A 17,896-nucleotide genomic window follows, 5' to 3' on the forward strand; every position below is an offset into this window, starting at 1 on the left:
TCTCTTGTAAAAATAAAATACAGTGTGTGTGTGAAAAAAAAAAGAATATAGGGAAGAATGTATATACATATGTATAACTGAGTCACTTTGCTGTACAGCAGAAATTAATACAGCATTGTAAATCAACTATACCTCAATTAAAAAATTAATTTTAAAAAGGAAAAAAAAAAGAAAGCTAGAGTAGCAATTCTCATATCAGACAAAATAGACTTTAAAATAAAGACTATTACAAGAGACAAAGAAGGACACTACAGAATGATCAAGGGATCAATCCAAAAAGAAGATATAACAATTGTAAATATTTATGCACCCAACATAGGAGCACCTGAATACATAAGGCAAATGCTAACAGCCATAAAAGGGGAAATCGACAGTAACACAATCATAGTAGGGGACTTTAACACCCCACTTTCATCAATGAACAGATCATCCAAAATGAAAACAAATAAGGAAACACAAGCTTTAAATGACACATTAAACAAGATGGACTTAATTGATATTTATAGGACATTCCATCCAAAAACAACAGAATACACTTTCTTCTCAAGTGCTCATGGAACATTCTCCAGGATAGATCATATCTTGGGTCACAAATCAAGCCTTGGTAAATTTAAGAAAATTGAAATCGTATCAAGTATATTTTCTGAACACAACGCTATGAGACTAGATAACAATTACAGGAAAAAAATATGTGAAATATACAAACACACGGAGGCTAAACCATATGCTACTAAATAACCAAGAGATCACTGAAGAAATCAAAAAAATACCTAGAAACAAATGACAATGAAAACACGATGACCCAAAACCTATGGGATGCAGTAAAAGCAGCCCTAACAGGGAAGTTTCTAGCATACAATCCTACCTCAAGAAACAAGAAAAATCTCAAATAAACAACCTAACCTTACACCTAAAGCAATTAGAGAAAGAAGAACAAAAAAACCCAAAGTTAGCAGAAGGAAAGAAACCATAAAGATAAGATCAGAAATAAATGAAAAAGAAATGAAGGAAACAATAGCAAAGATCAATAAAACTAAAAGCTTGTTCTTTAAGAAGACAAAATTGATAAACCATTAGCCAGACTCATCAAGAAAAAAAGGGAGAAGACTCAAATCAACAAAATTAGAAATGAAAACGGAGAAGTAACAACTGACACTGCAGAAATACAAAAGATCATGAGAGATTACTACAAGCAACTATATGTCAATAAAATGGACAACCTGGAAGAAATGGAGAAATTCTTAGAAAAGTACAACCTTCCGAGACTGAACCAGGAAGAAACAGAAAATATAAACAGACCAATCACAAGCACTGAAATGGAAACTGTGATTAAAAAGTCTTCCAACAAACAAAAGCCCAGGACCAGATGGTTTCACAGGTGAATTCTATCAAACATTTAGAGAAGAGCTAACACCTATCCTTCTCAAACTCTTCCAAAATATAGCAGAGGGAGGGACACTCCCAAACTCATTCTATGAGGCCACCATCACCCTGATACCAAAACCAGACGAAGATGTCACAAAAAAAGAAAACTACAGGCCAATATCTCTGATAAACATAGATGCAAAAATCCTCAACAAAATACTAGCAAACAGAATCCAACAGCACATTAAAAGGATCATACACCATGATCAAGTGGGGTTTATCCCAGGAATGCAAGGATTCTTCAATATATGCAAATCAATCAATGTACTACATCACATTAACAAATTGAAGGATAAAAACCGTATGATAATCTCAATAGATGCAGAAAAAGCTTTTGACAAAATTCAACACCCATTTACGATAAAAACTCTCCAGAAAGTAGGCACAGAGGGACCCTACCTCAACATAATAAAGTCCATATATGACAAACCCACAGCCAACATCGTTCTCAATGGTGAAAGACTGAAACCATTGCCTCTAAGATCAGCAACAAGACAAGGTTGCCCACTCTCACCACTATTATTCAACATAGTTTTGGAAGTTTTAGCCACAGCAATCAGAGACGAAAAAGAAATAAAAGGAATCCAAATCAGAAAAGAAGAAGTAAAACTGTCACTGTTTGCAGATGACATGATACTATACATAGGGAATCCTAAAGATGCTACCAGAAAACTACTAGAGCTAATCAATGAATTTGGTAAAGTTGCAGGATACAAAATTAATGCACAGAAATCTCTTGCATTCCTATACACTAATGATGAAATATCTGAAAAAGAAATTAAGGAAACACTCCCATTTACCATTGCAGCAAAAAGAATCAAATACCTAGGAATAAACCTACCTAGGGAGACAAAAGACCTGTATGCAGAAAACTATAAGACACTGATGAAAGAAATTAAAGATGATACCAACAGATGGAGAGATATACCATGTTCTTGGATTGGAAGAATCAATATTGTGAAAATGACTATACTACCCAAAGCAATCTACAGATTCAATGCAATCCCTATCAAATTACCAATGGCATGTTTTATGGAACTAGAACAAAAAATCTTAAAATTTGTATGGAGACACAAAAGACCCCGAATAGCCAAAGCAGTCTTGAGGGAAAAAAACAGAGCTGGAGGAATCAGACTCCCTGACTTCAGACTATACTACAAGGCTACAGTAATCAAGACAATATGGCACTGGCACAAAAAGAGAAACATAGACCAATGGAACAAGATAGAAAGACCAGAGATAAACCCACGCACTTATGGTCAACTAATCTATGACAAAGGAGGCAAGGATATACAATGGAGAAAAGACAGTCTCTTCAATAAGTGGTGCTGGGAAAACTGGACAGCTACATGTAAAAGAATGAAATTAGAACACACCCTAACACCATACACAAAAATAAACTCAAAATGGATTCGAGACCTAAATGTAAGATTGGACATTATAAAACTCTTAGAGGAAAACATAGCAAGAACACTCTTTGACATAAATCACAGCAAGATCTTTTTTGATCCACCTCCTAGAGTACTGGAAATAAAAACAAAAATAAACAAATGGGACCTAATGAAACTTCAAAGCTTTTGCACAGCAAAGGAAACCATAAACAAGACGAAAAGACAACCCTCAGAATGGGAGAAAATATTTGCAAACGAATCAATGGACAAAGGATTAATCTCCAAAATATACAAACAGCTCATGCAGCTCAATATTAAAAAAACAAACAACCCAGTCCAAAAATAGGCAGAAGACCTAAATAGACATTTCTCCAAAGAAGACATACAGATGGCCAAGAAGCACATGAAAAGCTGCTCAACGTCATTAATTATTAGAGAAATGCAAATCAAAACTACAATGAGGTATCACCTCACACCGGTCAGAATGGCCATCATCAGAAAATATACAAACAACAAATGCTGGAGAGGGTGTGGAGAAAAGGGAACCCTCTTGCACTCTTGGTGGGAATGTAAATTGATACAGCCACTATGGAGAACAGTATGGAGGCTCCTTAAAAAACTAAAAATAGAATTACCGTATGACCCAGCAATCCCACTACTGGGCATATACCCAGAGAAAACCATAATTCAAAAAGACACATGCACCCCAATGTTCATTGTAGCACTATTTACAATAGCCAGGTCATGGAAGCAACCTAAATGCCCATCGACAGACGAATGGATAAAGAAGATGTGGTACATATATACAATGGCATATTACTCAGCCATAAAAAGAAATGAAATTGGGTCATTTGTAGAGATGTGGATGGATCTAGAGTCTGTCATACAGAGTGAAGTAAGTCAGAAAGAGAAAAACAAATATCGTATATTAACGCATATATGTGGAACCTAGAAAAATCGTACAGCTGAACCGGTTTGCAGAGCAGAAATTGAGACACAGATGTAGAGAACAAATGTATGGACACCAAGGGGGGAGAGCGGCGGGCGGGGTGGTGGTGGTGGTGGTGTGATGAATTGGGCGATTGGGATTGACATGTATACACTGATGTGCATAAAACTGATGACTAATAAGGACCTGCTGTATAAAAAAATAAGTAAAATTAAATTAAAAAAAAATAAGAAGACATTAAATCCTGAAATGGGTATAAATCCCATTGTGGAATATTTTCATGGACTTGTTTAGTTTTTGCTTTTAATTGGGATATAGGCTTGTCTGTTAGGGGAGGAACACTTTTCCCTTCTTCCCTTCCAGGTTCTTTGGTTGGTCTAATAATTTTTAAGTTGACGTAAGACAGATTAACAAGAGAAAAACAAATTTAATTACGTATGTATGGGAGTCCCAAAGATGGGATACTCAAAGACAGGCTATTGAGGTTTAGCTGCCATCCTGAGCTAAGGAGAAGGGGGTAGGGGTCTGGGACATCAAAGGGGAGGAAGACAGTTCACAGAAGATGAGAAGAGGAAAGGTCTGTTAAACAAATGTTTGCCACGCCATGCGGAGATGTGTTTCTAATGTAAGAAAAGTTATCTTTGGTAATAGCTCTCTTCCTGGTACAGACTCCCTACCTAATTTCTTTTCAGCAATTAAGAGGGAGGTAAAAAGCTCTTCTTGAGTTTGTTGGGTCTTCATCATCTTCGGCTTGAAATAATCCTCGTGCCACAGTGGTACATTCTGGGGCAGTCTTCCCTGAACCCCATCATCTGTCAGGCATTCTTAGGTTCTGCTCAGAGGTAAAGGGTGAACCCGGCTCCTTCCTAGCATCATTTTCTTGAAACATCACCATATTAGAAGGAAAGAGTAAAAGTGCTTTTTCAGGGTCACAAGGGTACCCAAGTTGTGACTTCAATTTTCCATATTTACCCGATCAGATGTGTTCTGAAATGATGCTTGTGGATGAGTGGTGAAGACACCTGGAATGTGAGTCCTCTTTGGGGCTTGAAGTTATTTCTACCGGAGCTTTTCCAGCATGTGTTACAGATCCAGGCTTGGTGAGCTCTGGTGGCACAGGGAGAGGCTGGCTGGTAGGTACAGGCATGACTGATACTCCCTGCTGTGTGACTCCAGGTGGTATTGAAGGAAATGGGCTGATGGAATGGAGTGGGGTCTTGGACTAAAAGATTAAAATATGCAAAGGAAAAGGCTGAATATGATTTTACCCAATGATGAATAATTAAGGCAGTATTTCTAAAATTGTTCTAGAACTCCCATGCCCTGTGAGGTAGTAATAGGCCTTTCTCTCAAAAAGATCCTGTGCACTAACAGTTTTGAGAAAGTGGCATACCATAGTACCCTCTTTAAAATTCACAATTTATATTATTGTGCTTACTGTCAACCATTCACTAAATTATAATTAAACATCTACTATGTGAAGCAATGTTCTGGGGAACTGAGGATACAGCAATGAACAAAATAAGCCAAGTTCTTGCCCTCACGGAGCCTCCATTTTTGTGGTGGTGCCAGATACACAAATTATATCGTGTACTGAATAAAGTAAAGTAAAAAACATAAAAAAACAAAAAGGTAAGCAGATGAAGAGAAAGGGTGCTCAGCTATCAGGAGAGGGCATATTTGCTGACAGTTGGCTATAGGGAGAGAGAAAGCTCTGCCAATACATTGGAGATGGATATTTGAGGTGTGCAAAGGCCCTGAGGCCACAGCCTGCTGGCTTTGTTTGAGGAACGAGGAGGCTAGATGAGCAAAAGGGGGAATTGGGGGAGACCAGGAAGATCCTGGGGTGGGGTGGGAGGAAGGGATGGGGGTGGAGAGAGCATGTCATGTCAGGCAATCAAGAAGAGTATGATTTTACTCTGCATGAGATGGGAAGATACTTGGGGGCTTTGAGGAGCATGATCTGATCCTGCTGTGAAGGACCCCTCGGACTGCTGGGTTGAGAATGGGCAGCAAGGGGCCAGGACTTGAAGCAGGGAGATCAGGAGGAGGCAGATGCACAGCTTAGATGGGAGATGGTCGCTCGCTCGGAGACGGTGAGCAGTGGTTAGGCTTCGGCACATGAAAGGCTCTGAGAAGTCCTAAGGTCAAAAACTTTTGTTTTCTTTCCTTCTGGCAACGTTTTAAGAATGTTGGTTGTTATCTTACAGAGTATCACTTGGGAAATGCTGCTTTCAGGGGTATTTATTTCACCCCTGTTCTCTTTTATGTTGCTAGAAAACTTATATTTTGCAGTTAATGTTGGATCAAATAAATGTGCATCTATACTTAGACATCCACTAAAAGGTTTCTATGCAGGACACAGAGGCAAGAAGGCTGAGAAATTTCTTGAAGGTGAAATTTTTTTTTTTTTTGGCCATGCTGAGTGGCTTGTGGGATCTTAATTCCCTGACCAGGGATTGAACCCATGTCCCCTACAGTGGAAGCATGGAGCCCTAACCACTGGTCTGCCAGGGAATTCTCTTGAAGGTGAAATTTATAGATTATGCAGAGGTCCTACCCTTATTTTCCTTTCACTCAGATTTCTTTCTTTTTCCCTGTTTAAAAAAATTATTAAATTTTATTGCTTTGCATATATTTTGGTAAGATGTCACAAGTCCTTTTTTGGGCTGAAGCAGGGAATAAACCAACAACCAACCAACAAATGCTAATTATACCAACATGAAAGCCAAACAGAGGCTTTAAAATTTTCTTTAATAAAGCATCCACCAAACCTGATTCTTTCCTGCACTTAAGTACTTTCCTTTCCTCCTTCAAAAATTATATCCAGAGCCCTCTACGAGACAGAGTAGAGTTCTGCCAGGACCCACCAAGAATGACAAAAAGAATAATATTCCAAGATGTGCACTGTGAAGGTCAGTACTTACAAGACTAGCATGAGCAGGTTGGTGGCATGTGGTTGAAAGATGAGTGGCTACTATAGGAAAGTCAATGAAGCTCAAGGAAAAGTCTTAGGATAGAAATGTTTCTTTCTATTTTACTTGAGAATTATTCACGGCTAAAAGCAACACAAATTGTTTTATATAGGAAACCAAAGTGATCATTTCCCACTGTTGATACATCTGTAGACAAGCCAGGAGACTAACAGGATGGAGGACTGAAAACAGAAACTGGATTCTAAAAGTCAAAAATCTGGGGTCCAAAGCTGGTTTGCCTTTTACTGTAACTGTGAAGCCTTGAGCAAATGACTTAACCTCTTAGTTTTCTCATCTTGAGAACTGGTGTAATAATATCCAACGATGTGAAAATTAAAGCAATGTATGTAGAGCTGAGTAAAACCTCACCTCAGATTAGGGTCATTAGGTTGACAGCTTGCTGGGAACAGCAAACTAACCCAGAACTTCAACTGTCGGTCTGAGAAGGGGTTATGGCCACTAAATAAGCCAACAGGCTGCTGAACTTAGGGTGATACAATTTCTTAGTCTTAGACAAATGTGTTTTGACAGATCTTGCCTTAAAAGATAAGGAAAAAAACAAATAAAAGGGAGCCTATGAATAGCACTTTAGAACCTGGGAATGGACTCCAAAGGACACAGAGGAAAGTGTAGCTCTGAAAATCATCAACAGCAAAATCCAGAAGAATATTTCAGAAAGCTGTTTAACATCCTTAATTGAAATAAAGTTTTTTTTTGGCTGTACCGCGAAACAGAGAATCTTAAAGATAAACCAACTGAAGCTAATATGCATAAGAATGAGATTAAAAGAGAAATAAATGAATTAGAGGATTTCAAGAAAACCAAAAACGCTACAGAAAAATTAAGATCCATGTTGGATGTAATACAGAACAGAACTGAGGTGCAAAAGTCAAATCAGTGGTACGCAGGATAAATGTCAGGAGTTCTTTCAGAATGTACCAGAAAGAGTGATAAATAGGAAACCATCGTTTCACTTAAAAGAATGACAGGAAAAATATGGAGGACAGAAGCCAGCAGGATAGCACATAGATAACTGGTATTTCTCAGGGACAAAACCAGAGCAAATGAAACAGAAGGGATAAATGGGTAGAACAGAATAAAACTTTCATAAGCCAAGAAAGATGTATACATGCCACATCACATTCTAGGCAAAATCAGTGAAAAGTAACCTAGATGCATGCTAAAAAAGTTTCTGTAGCACAAGGATTAAAAAATTCTACAAGCAATCCGATATGGAAAAAAAGGCTACCAGAAAAAAAAAGGGGGGGTGGCTAGCCTTAGTCTTTTCCACTATAGCATTAAGTGCCAAAAGACAGTGATATCTGCAGAGTTTTGAGGGGGAAGACTGTGAGGAAAGAATTGTATCACTTTCATTGCAGAGAGTGTTGTTATTCTCTACTATGGCTCCCTTCCTTCCATGGGAACATGGTAGCCCAGCTAAGGACTACGTTTCCCAGCCCGCCTTGCTTGCAGTGGTGTGGACATGTGATCAGGTCCTGGCCAATGGGATATGAGAAGTAATAGATGCAATTTCCAGGCTGTGCCCTTAAAAAAAAAAAAAAAAAAAGGATCAGCCCCCACCCCACCCCTCTCTGTTTCCCACTTGCTGGAATGTGAACATAGAGTGCAGGGTGATAAAACAGCTTTTATAGACCTGAGATGGATGCTACAAGTTGATGATGGCAGAACAAGGAAGAGCTTGGGTCCTGTAAACCACTGATCTATCCTTTCAGCCTTAGACCTCTTACTCAGACTGTTATGTAAAAGAGAAATGAACTTCTATTTTGTTTAAGCTACCATTTTGGCCTTTGTTACAGCAACTGATCCTACCTTTTAACTGTACACCCTGCTAACATATGGCTCACTGGTGTTAAAGTAACCAGATCAGGCCCAAGATGGAGTCACTCATGCTAAGCCCCGCATCAGCAAACGGCTCTCCCAGGAAAGGAAGGCCAAAGTCAACCAGTCAGTGCTTGCCTGCCCAGTACAAGTTACATAACCCAGCTCCATCACTTCCCTTTGCTCCTTATAAGAGAAGTAACTTTGCTTTAACCAATTGGTAAATGCCCAGTATAACCTCCTTGCTCCTGCTCATCTTTGTCTATAAAAATCTCTCCCCTTGTACAGCTCTTAAGAGCTCCTTCCTGTCTGCTAGAGTGGATGTTGCCCAACTCATGAGTCACTGAATAAAAGCTTACTAGATCAGTAAATTGTCTGGGGAAAGTTTTCCTTTAACATTAGGAAGGGACAACAAAGACCCCTTTTGATAATTCACAAGCTCCCAAAATATTTCCACCAATAGATTTTTCTTGAAAAAACAATTGGAATAGAGATAAAACGAAATTAAGAACTCGGAAGTGGGAAGTTATGGTACAAAGTGGTTGGTAATAAATATGAAACCAGTTAAAACAGAAATAAATTCTAAATTATTGTTGGAAATCTGGCTTTGATAAAAGCATGAAAAAAGTATTCTTAAGAGAAGTTGTATAGTATAAAAATAATTATTTAATATAACAATAACCTGAATAAAACCCACAGAATATACTAACAAGATCTAGCGAGTGAGGGTGGGGAGGCGAAAAAACTAATCTGTGCTATAATTCTATAACCAGATGAGGGGATTTCAAGAGAGACTGTTTCATTCCTGAGCCCGACAACTAGAAAAACATAGGTATAAGAATGTGTTTAAAAAAACAACAACAACAAAAACCAAAAAACTTCTTGAAGGTGAATAATTAACACAAGACTACTGAAGAACAAAATTTCAACAAAAGACAAAAGCAAGGAAGCATTAGAACCAGAAAGCACAGAACAAGGCAAGGAATGACATGTTATTAAAATAAAGTTGAATATGATAAACTCTACTATAAAAATATTCTCAGAGTGAGTGAAATAATTAGATGCATTTACATGAAATTTAGTAGGCACACACCTAAAGCAAAGTGACACAAAATTTTTTTAAAGGACCACACATACATAAATATAAGGTGACCTCCTTTCTCAATGAGGAGATTTTTTAAAAGTTATTTTTGAGCAAATTTGACTATATAAACCTGAAGGATGTATGTGAAACAAATGTCTACTTATTTAATTCAGTAATTCAGTTTTACAAAGGCATAATTAAAATCACGTTATACAAAGTAGTATATTAATTTAGAAGCTTTGCTCTTCTGAAACTCAATTTCACGACATAGCTTTATTCAAAATTGTCAAATGCATCTTCAACATCACTGCTTTCATTATAACCAGAAGAAATTTCAGAATTATTTAGGTTTTCCAAAATACCTCATCTTTACTTCCATCTAATTCTATCACTATCTTTTTCCCCAACTCACAAGTACTCATTTACAAAGCATTCAGAAAAGCTGATTTTTACATTTGTTCTTTAGATATATATTCCCTCTAGATGAGAGAATGTCTCTGCAACAATAACACTTTCTAAATTGCTTTTTTAAAGTATACTTAAGGGGCTTGTTGACAAGGACACCCAACCCTCGAAGTTGTGAGCTGCCACCCCTAAGAATGTCACTAGATCCACTTTATTTTTATTATTTTATTTTTTTAAAGGGTTTTTAAAAAAAAATTTATTTATTTTTGGCTGCATTGGGTCTTTGTTGCTGTGCAAGGGCTTTCTCTAGTTGCGGCGAGTGGGGGCTACTCTTCGTTGTGGTGCACGGGCTTCTCATTGTGGTGGCTTCTCTTGTTGCGGAGCACGGGCTCTAGGGCGTGTGGGCTTCAGTAGTTGTAGCATGCGGGCTCAGTAGTTGTGGCTCGTGGGCTCTAGATCGCAGGCTCAGTAGTTGTGGCGCACGGGCTTAGTTGCTCCGTGGCATATGGGATCTTCCTGGACCAGGGCTCAAACCCGTGTCCCCTGCATTGGCAGGCGGATTCTTAACCACTGCGCCACCAGGGAAGCCCTAGATCCACTTTAAATTTGTCTCTTTTTTCACCCATTCTGTCAGGTGATCTCTATAATTAGCCAACACTGATATTGATTGAGGTCATTTCATACTCATGCATTTTTCCCAAATAGTATTTGTTTTTCAAAATTTAAAAAAAAAAAAGGGAGAATACCACGATATGAAAGACTTTGCAAGGGCTTTAACACAACTCTTTTCTGATGGAAACTTATGTGGGAAAAAAAATTGTCTTAGGGCTTCCCTGGTGGCTCAGTGGTTAAGAATCCGCCTGCCAATGCAGGGGACACGGGTTCGAGCCCTGGTCCAGGAAGATCCCACATGCCGCGGAGCAACTAAGCCTGCGCGTCACAACTACTGAAGCCCGCGCGCCTAGAGCCCATGTTCTGCAATAAGAGAAGCTACCGCAATGAGAAGCCCGCGCACCGCAACGAAGAGTAGCCCCCGCTCGTCACAACTAGAGAAAGCCCGCGCACAGCAACAATGACCCAACGCAGCCAAAAATAAAAATAAATAAATTTAAAAATAATGAAAGCAAAGACTGCAATATTAAGATCAGACAAAATAGAATGTAAAGAATATTTACTGAGTACCCGTGATGATGACACATTTCGGCATTAATTAAGTCTTGTGCATCCTTTAAGGGTGGAATTGATTTCACTACACATTACCTGAGGTCATTTTGTTTCGTGGTATTGTGACTTCTCTTTTTGCCCTCTTGGGTTTCCAATGTGAATGAGAATTATTCCCATTTCTTTCATAGCTGGCATCTTGGTCTGAAAAGGCATCTATCTGGAGGCCAATGCAAAAGTTAACTTATAGGATAAAACGCTAGGTGGAAGTCTATAAAATAATCACTACACGCACATATGTGATAATCAAGAAAACAAATTAAAGATAACTATCCAGTTGTTTTTTTAAAAAGAACAACAACGTAAGAATTCTGAAGTAGGTCTTTTGCTCTGGAGCACAGTCACAACATCTCAAAATTAGGTCCACCAATTGGGTCAACAGTGAACAGACAGAGAATTAAGTTTACTTTAGGAAATTACATTCTAAGCATAAGAGTCTCCTTTGTATTCGATAATTCTTATTGGTAGAGATAAAAGAGTTCAGAAGGTGGGCAACAGCATTCTTGAATGTGCCTCCCTGCGTATATTTGCTGTTTCTTATCACGCTGCTGAACGTGGCTGGAGAAATCATACAACCCCATTGATTACATCTCAGCTTAAATTCAGGATCATGAACCACGAGGGGCCTGCCTTCACACTGCCTGGTAATCAAAGTATTTCCCTAGTCTATTCTCGCTTCCACTCTCCTGGGTGGCCCTTTCCCACTTCCTCCTCATTCTCTCCCCTCAATCTTGCCATGTCTTTATTGTAAAACCTGAGTTGTTTATCCTGTAAAGCTTCCCAATTCTGGATTTTGATGACTGCATTCCCATGGTGCCACCTCACATGTTCCTCAGTTCTCTGACTTTTTATAAACTGGTTGGCTCTAGAGGCTTAATCAGATTCAAGTTCTACTTTCTATAAGAATACTTAGTAGGTGGTGTCAAGTACTTCCATCAGGAGTCACATAATGTCTGTGTGATAACTAATAACTATCTTTATTAGTCTAGCAGCCATTGGTGATTATTCCATAGATCCGTTTTTTCATTAGGGATTGTGGGAACTTGTGTTTCATATTTTATTACAAACTATTGAATTTATAAATATCAAAACATCACGCATGTACTACTTAAACAAGAGCTGTAACACACTAACAATAAAACCAAAGTCAAAGCTAAATTATTCAGAAGTAGTAGCAAGTCTGTAATTTGAGGCTAATGATATGCTGATGCTTCTCCTAAAGCACAGAGTGTTTCAAAGGATGTGCAATGCTGTGACCTTAGCCAGAATGGCAGATAGGTCTAAAAATATTTTCCAGATGTCCCTAGGATAGATCTCCATTTATCAATGGCTGTCATATCATCCTATGATCGTTAGTTTGAAGTAATGAGTTTATAATATTACTTTACTTTACCAATGGCATGGAAGTATTTCAAAGTTCTCACAACCAGTACGGCTGTCTTGGCACTTACATGAGGAATATTAACCGTATTACAACACCACTTTTAACACAAACTGTTACTTTTTATTCCAACTTGTTTACTGTTCCAATTTCTTAATGCTCTTATATGTGAGCTTTAAGTGTTTTTATTTTTAAAGTAAATGAAGAAAAATGAGTTCAACTATTCAAATATTGAAAAAGTCAGTAAGTATCTGAAGTGACATTGTACAACAATATGAAGCATCAGACTTCTTTTTTGAAAGTTAAGTATGTGAACATTTACAAATACTTCTCCTACCGGCATGCTATTTTGGAAGAGGCATTTCTTAAATTCATAATAAGATGTATAAACACTCTGACAATAATAGTTAATACCAATATTGAATCTCCAAAAGTGTTTTTACCTTTGACATGAATGTGAAGCTATCTAGAAGCAGAAGGTAAACTTTGAACAAAAAATTGAAATTGCACAGTAACATTAACAGTAATAATTGCTATAGTATGCCGTGAATTGTTCTAATACCTTATTTTTATTGTCTTACTTAATCCTCATAACAATCCTTGGAAGGACACTGGGCTGCATGGAGGTTAAGCTGCTGGCCCAGGGTCGCAGAAACAAGATGGGAACCCAGGAAGCCCGACTCCACAGCTCCAGCTCTTCACCGCAGTGACCTACTTCCTCTCATTATCGGAACATAGACTCAGAATTTACAGAACTGGCTTGGGTAAATCGAACAGAATTCTTTTTGTCCAAGATTTTCTTCTGCACAAACATTCTATGTTCTACAGCAGAAATCTCTTGCCAGTACATGAAAAATAATATCGGGAAATGCATCTTCACTCCAAAACCAAGAGTAACTGAGAAAGTCTAAAAGCTCAACTCTTGGAGAGTGAAAAATGGATGGATAATCAACACTATTTAGACTATATTACGGGTTGTTTTTCCAATCCTGGAGATGGGATAGGTGAAATAAACTCCTGTGATGATGAGAAAAGTGCACAATTGTAAGATGGCTGCCAGTTCTAGGGATGCAGCTTGTAAGAACGGAACACTTGGGCACTTGACTCGTGCAGAGATTAGGCTCACAGCCTTGGCCTCTTAACAATAGCATGCTTACAGCAGAAACTAACACAACATTGTAAGGCCACTATACTCCAATACAAATTAATTTTTAAAAAATAGCATGCATGTTATCATGGCAAAAGGGACAAAAATATCACAAAGAGCTTGAAAAGGTGACGAAGGAGAGGTCTGAAGCCAGAAATATATTACTTTGAAATACTGGGTCCTTTCAATAGCCAGTATTTGAAGAAGGTGATCTTTTTTTTTTCTTGTAACAGAGAAATATTGCAATGTATTCTGTTTTATGAAGCATCCAGAGCTGCTGTATATTTTAATAAGAATGTATTTGTGATTTTTTTTTTAAAAAGTGCAACAAAATTTTTACCTAGACAGTCTGAGACATCATTGAGAATTCTCAGAATTCTCTGTCAATTCACTGAGCTATGAACAAATGCTTTATGTGACTACCGCGTGAAGAAGGTTAATTGAAAAAAAAACACCCCAACTACGCACACCCTCCACTTAATTCTCACCTCCTACCTCTGAAGAAGCAAACCTCTAAATGATAACAAGCTCCCCTATATTCCACCATATTCTGTTTTCCTCCTTTGCTTCCTGTTCTCCCCCCTAAAGCCCAAGTGCTAAAAGGGCTGGAGGGGTACATGTGGGAAATGGGGTTTATCAGTACACTTTCTCCCACAGTCCACCAAGTCAGGAAGTGAAGGGAACATCAAGGAATGGCTCTGCCCAACTACCAGAGGGGCTGCAGGAGGAAGCCACTACCGTCCATCACTCACAGACTCTTTACCTACTGCTCTCACACGCTCTCCTTGTTTACAATCAGTTTCTGACAATTAGGTCTTTGGCAGCATGTGGTCTCATCACTTACCAGTCTGGCAAATGAACTAATGCCCCAGTGAGCACAAGTCCACTTTTGATGAGATCCGACTGGGGTTTCGGAACAGGTAAATGCAGGTGGGCGTGGGGGCCCAGTGGGCTGTGACATCTGCTGCAGGGAGACCAGACCCAGATGAGGCTCATACTCAAAAGTCGAACATTTAGAAAAATATAAATATGAAGACCAAATCCTGCTAGCTTCCAATAGATGGAAATTTAGGATTGCCCCCCAACAAATTATAGATTGTTTATTTTTTCATATTATGCATTATCACAAGGCTTAGTATTAATTTACCTAGACTTCAATGAAGATGATGATGATATAATAGTGCCTTGGATTTTTCTCTAAGACCACAGGATTATGGTGCATAATTTTGAAAATATCTGTGTAAGAAAGACAAGAGGCAAATAATTTCTCTCCAAGGTTCTGTGTTAGGAAACGTGGGGCAGAGAATGATAAAGAGATATTTACCAGGAAAAAAAAGTGACCGTAAAAGGATTCCCATTTCAGAATCTCACGCAACACTTTTAGTGAAATAGCAGGTAAGTTAACTTTTGAGCGGCTCTGAGAAAAATCTCATCATTTTTCTGACACAGACAAATCAAAGGCTGTAGCACAAAAGTGGAGATATTTCAGAGGAATGATGGTAACAAAGTGAAGTGATTGCTTTTTCTGTATACAAAAGGAGAAAGATTTAAATTTTTTTCCTTCTCTTGTCTCAGCGTAAAAGTAAGGAAGTTTCCTTCATAAACACTAAACCTCAAAGCCTTACCTGGGTTGTTTTTTTCTTGATGTTTTCCCAGCAGCGCTAAATTTTCCCCAACCCACCACTTCTTTCCTTCTTCCAGAAAGTCCCGGAGGAGGTCTTGAACCTCCTGGTTCCAAGTGAAAGCAGGGTGTCCTCCCTGAGCATGACAGTAATCTTCTGCTTCCTGAAAGCTGCAATGAAACCTGTTAAGCTGGTAACAATTATGTTCTCCATGTTGCTCTGGGCTATCCAGCTCACTTCCTAGAATGATACCTGTTGTGATGTATAACCAAAGCCAGGTTCTTCCTTCGAAGAACATTTTCTCTGTACAGCGCGAGCACGAAAAGTGTAGCGACTTACACAGCTGCTGAAGTCTGCGCGCCTACAGCCCGTGCTCCGCGACGAGAGAAGCCACCGCGATGAGAAGCCCGCGCACCGCGACGAAGAGTAGCCCCCGCTCGCCGCAACTAGAGAAAGCCCACGCGCAGCGACGAAGACCCAACGCAGCCAAAAATAAAAAATAAATAAAATAAAATAAATTAAAAAAACGTGTTGGGGCTCAGCAGCTGCCTGGTCCTTTAAATACATTCTTGGTGGGTTTATCTTATTCGTATTATTCTTTTAGAAATTGGTAATAATTTGTCAAGGAGACAAAAGGTTTTGTTTTAAGGACCCAGGTGGAGTTCCTATAACCTGAAAACAAATGCCGGAGATCAATAAAGCAATGGGCCTTCATAGCTAGGGCACACCACCTGTGTCTACACAACCGGCTATGCCTTTAGCTTTATAATAGATCTTTATTTGCTAAGTCTAAGCTGTAAGGGGATAGAGGACGATGAATATCTAAGTCAGTATTGCTAAAAATTGAGTAATGTATTTTTTTTTAAAGAAAACCATTCTTGCAGACCCCTACGATGGATTTAAATTATTGTATTGTTTCTTAAATACATTTATACACAAAACTAGGTGTAATCTCTCTCCTAAAGCTCTTACATAATCACAGAAGCCAAAGAATAAATATTTGATGAAAGAATGAATACAAATTAAATAGAAACAAAACTGAAAACCAATTAAATTCAAATTTTGCCAAACTAAATAGCCACTTAGCAGATAAACACAGTTCTGGCCTACGACTGCACAGGTTCTTTTGATTTTGTCATTCACGCTACTTCATGCTGTAGGGAAGAATCAATTCTCTCACCACTTTTAATTAATTTGCTGAAAAACCTTTGTTCAGGGCTTCCCTGGCGGCGCAGTGGTTAAGAATCCGCCTGCCAATGTAGGGGAAACGGGTTCGAGCCCTGGTCCGGGAAGATCCCACATGCCGTGGAGCAACTAAGCCCGTGAGCCACAACTACTGAGCCTGCGCTCTAGAGCCCACGAGCCACAACTACTGAAGCCCACGTGCCTAGAGCCCGTGCTCTGCAACAAGAGAAGCCACCGCAATGAGAAGCCCGCACACCACAACGAAGAGTAGGCCCCGCTCGCCGCAACTAGAGAAAGCCCACGCGCAGCAACGAAGACCCAACGCAGCCAAAAATAAAAAATAAATAAAATAAATTAAAAAAACGTGTTGGGGCTCAGCAGCTGCCTGGTCCTTTAAATACATTCTTGGTGGGTTTATCTTATTAGTATTATTCTTTTAGAAATTGGTAATAATTTGTCAAGGAGACAAAAGGTTTTGTTTTAAGGACCCAGGTGGAGTTCCTATAACCTGAAAACAAATGCCGGAGATCAATAAAGCAATGGGCCTTCATAGCTAGGGCACACCACCTGTGTCTACACAACCGGCTATGCCTTTAGCTTTATAATAGATCTTTATTTGCTAAGTCTAAGCTGTAAGGGGATAGAGGACGATGAATATCTAAGTCAGTGTTGCTAAAAATTGAGTACTGTATTTTTTTTAAAAGAAAACCATTCTTGCAGACCCCTACGATGGATTTAAATTATTGTATTGTTTCTTAAATACATTTATACACAAAACCAGGCGTAATCTCTCTCCTAAAGCTCTTACATAATCATAGAAGCCAAAGAATAAATATTTGATGAAAGAATGAATACAAATTAAATAGAAACAAAACTGAAAACCAATGAAATTCAAATTTTGCCAAACTAAATAGCCACTTAGCAGATAAACACAGTTCTGGCCTACGACTGCACAGGTTCTTTTGATTTTGTCATTCACGCTACTTCGTGCTGTAGGGAAGAATCAATTCTCTCACGACTTTTAATTAATTTGCTGAAAAACCTTTGTTCAGGGCTTCCCTGGTGGCGCAGTGGTTAAGAATCCGCCTGCCAATGTAGGGGAAATGGGTTCGAGCCCTGGTCCGGGAAGATCCCACATGCCGCGGAGCAACTAAGCCCGTGCACCACAACTACTGAGCCTGCGCTCTAGAGCTCACGAGCCACAACTACTGAAGCCTGCGCGCCTAGAGCTCCTGCTCCGCAACAAGAGAAGCCACCGCAATGAGAAGCCCG

General features: G+C 39.0%; 1 protein-coding gene across 1 annotated transcript in view; it reads right to left on the bottom strand.

The window, feature by feature from the left end:
* The window catches only part of PKD1L3 (polycystin 1 like 3, transient receptor potential channel interacting), a 69,620-nt gene extending 53,883 nt beyond the window's left edge, over nucleotides 1-15,737 (bottom strand). The window contains 5 exon segments of the mRNA XM_061172421.1: nucleotides 4,788-4,987; nucleotides 6,807-6,823; nucleotides 11,329-11,445; nucleotides 14,662-14,781; nucleotides 15,443-15,737. Of these exon segments, the coding sequence (XP_061028404.1) occupies nucleotides 4,788-4,987; nucleotides 6,807-6,823; nucleotides 11,329-11,445; nucleotides 14,662-14,781; nucleotides 15,443-15,737 (749 nt within the window).
* Nucleotides 15,738-17,896: the final 2,159 nt, after the last annotated feature.

Source organism: Eubalaena glacialis, chromosome 18, assembly GCF_028564815.1.
Source record: "Eubalaena glacialis isolate mEubGla1 chromosome 18, mEubGla1.1.hap2.+ XY, whole genome shotgun sequence".
Taxonomy (NCBI): Eukaryota; Metazoa; Chordata; class Mammalia; order Artiodactyla; family Balaenidae; genus Eubalaena; species Eubalaena glacialis.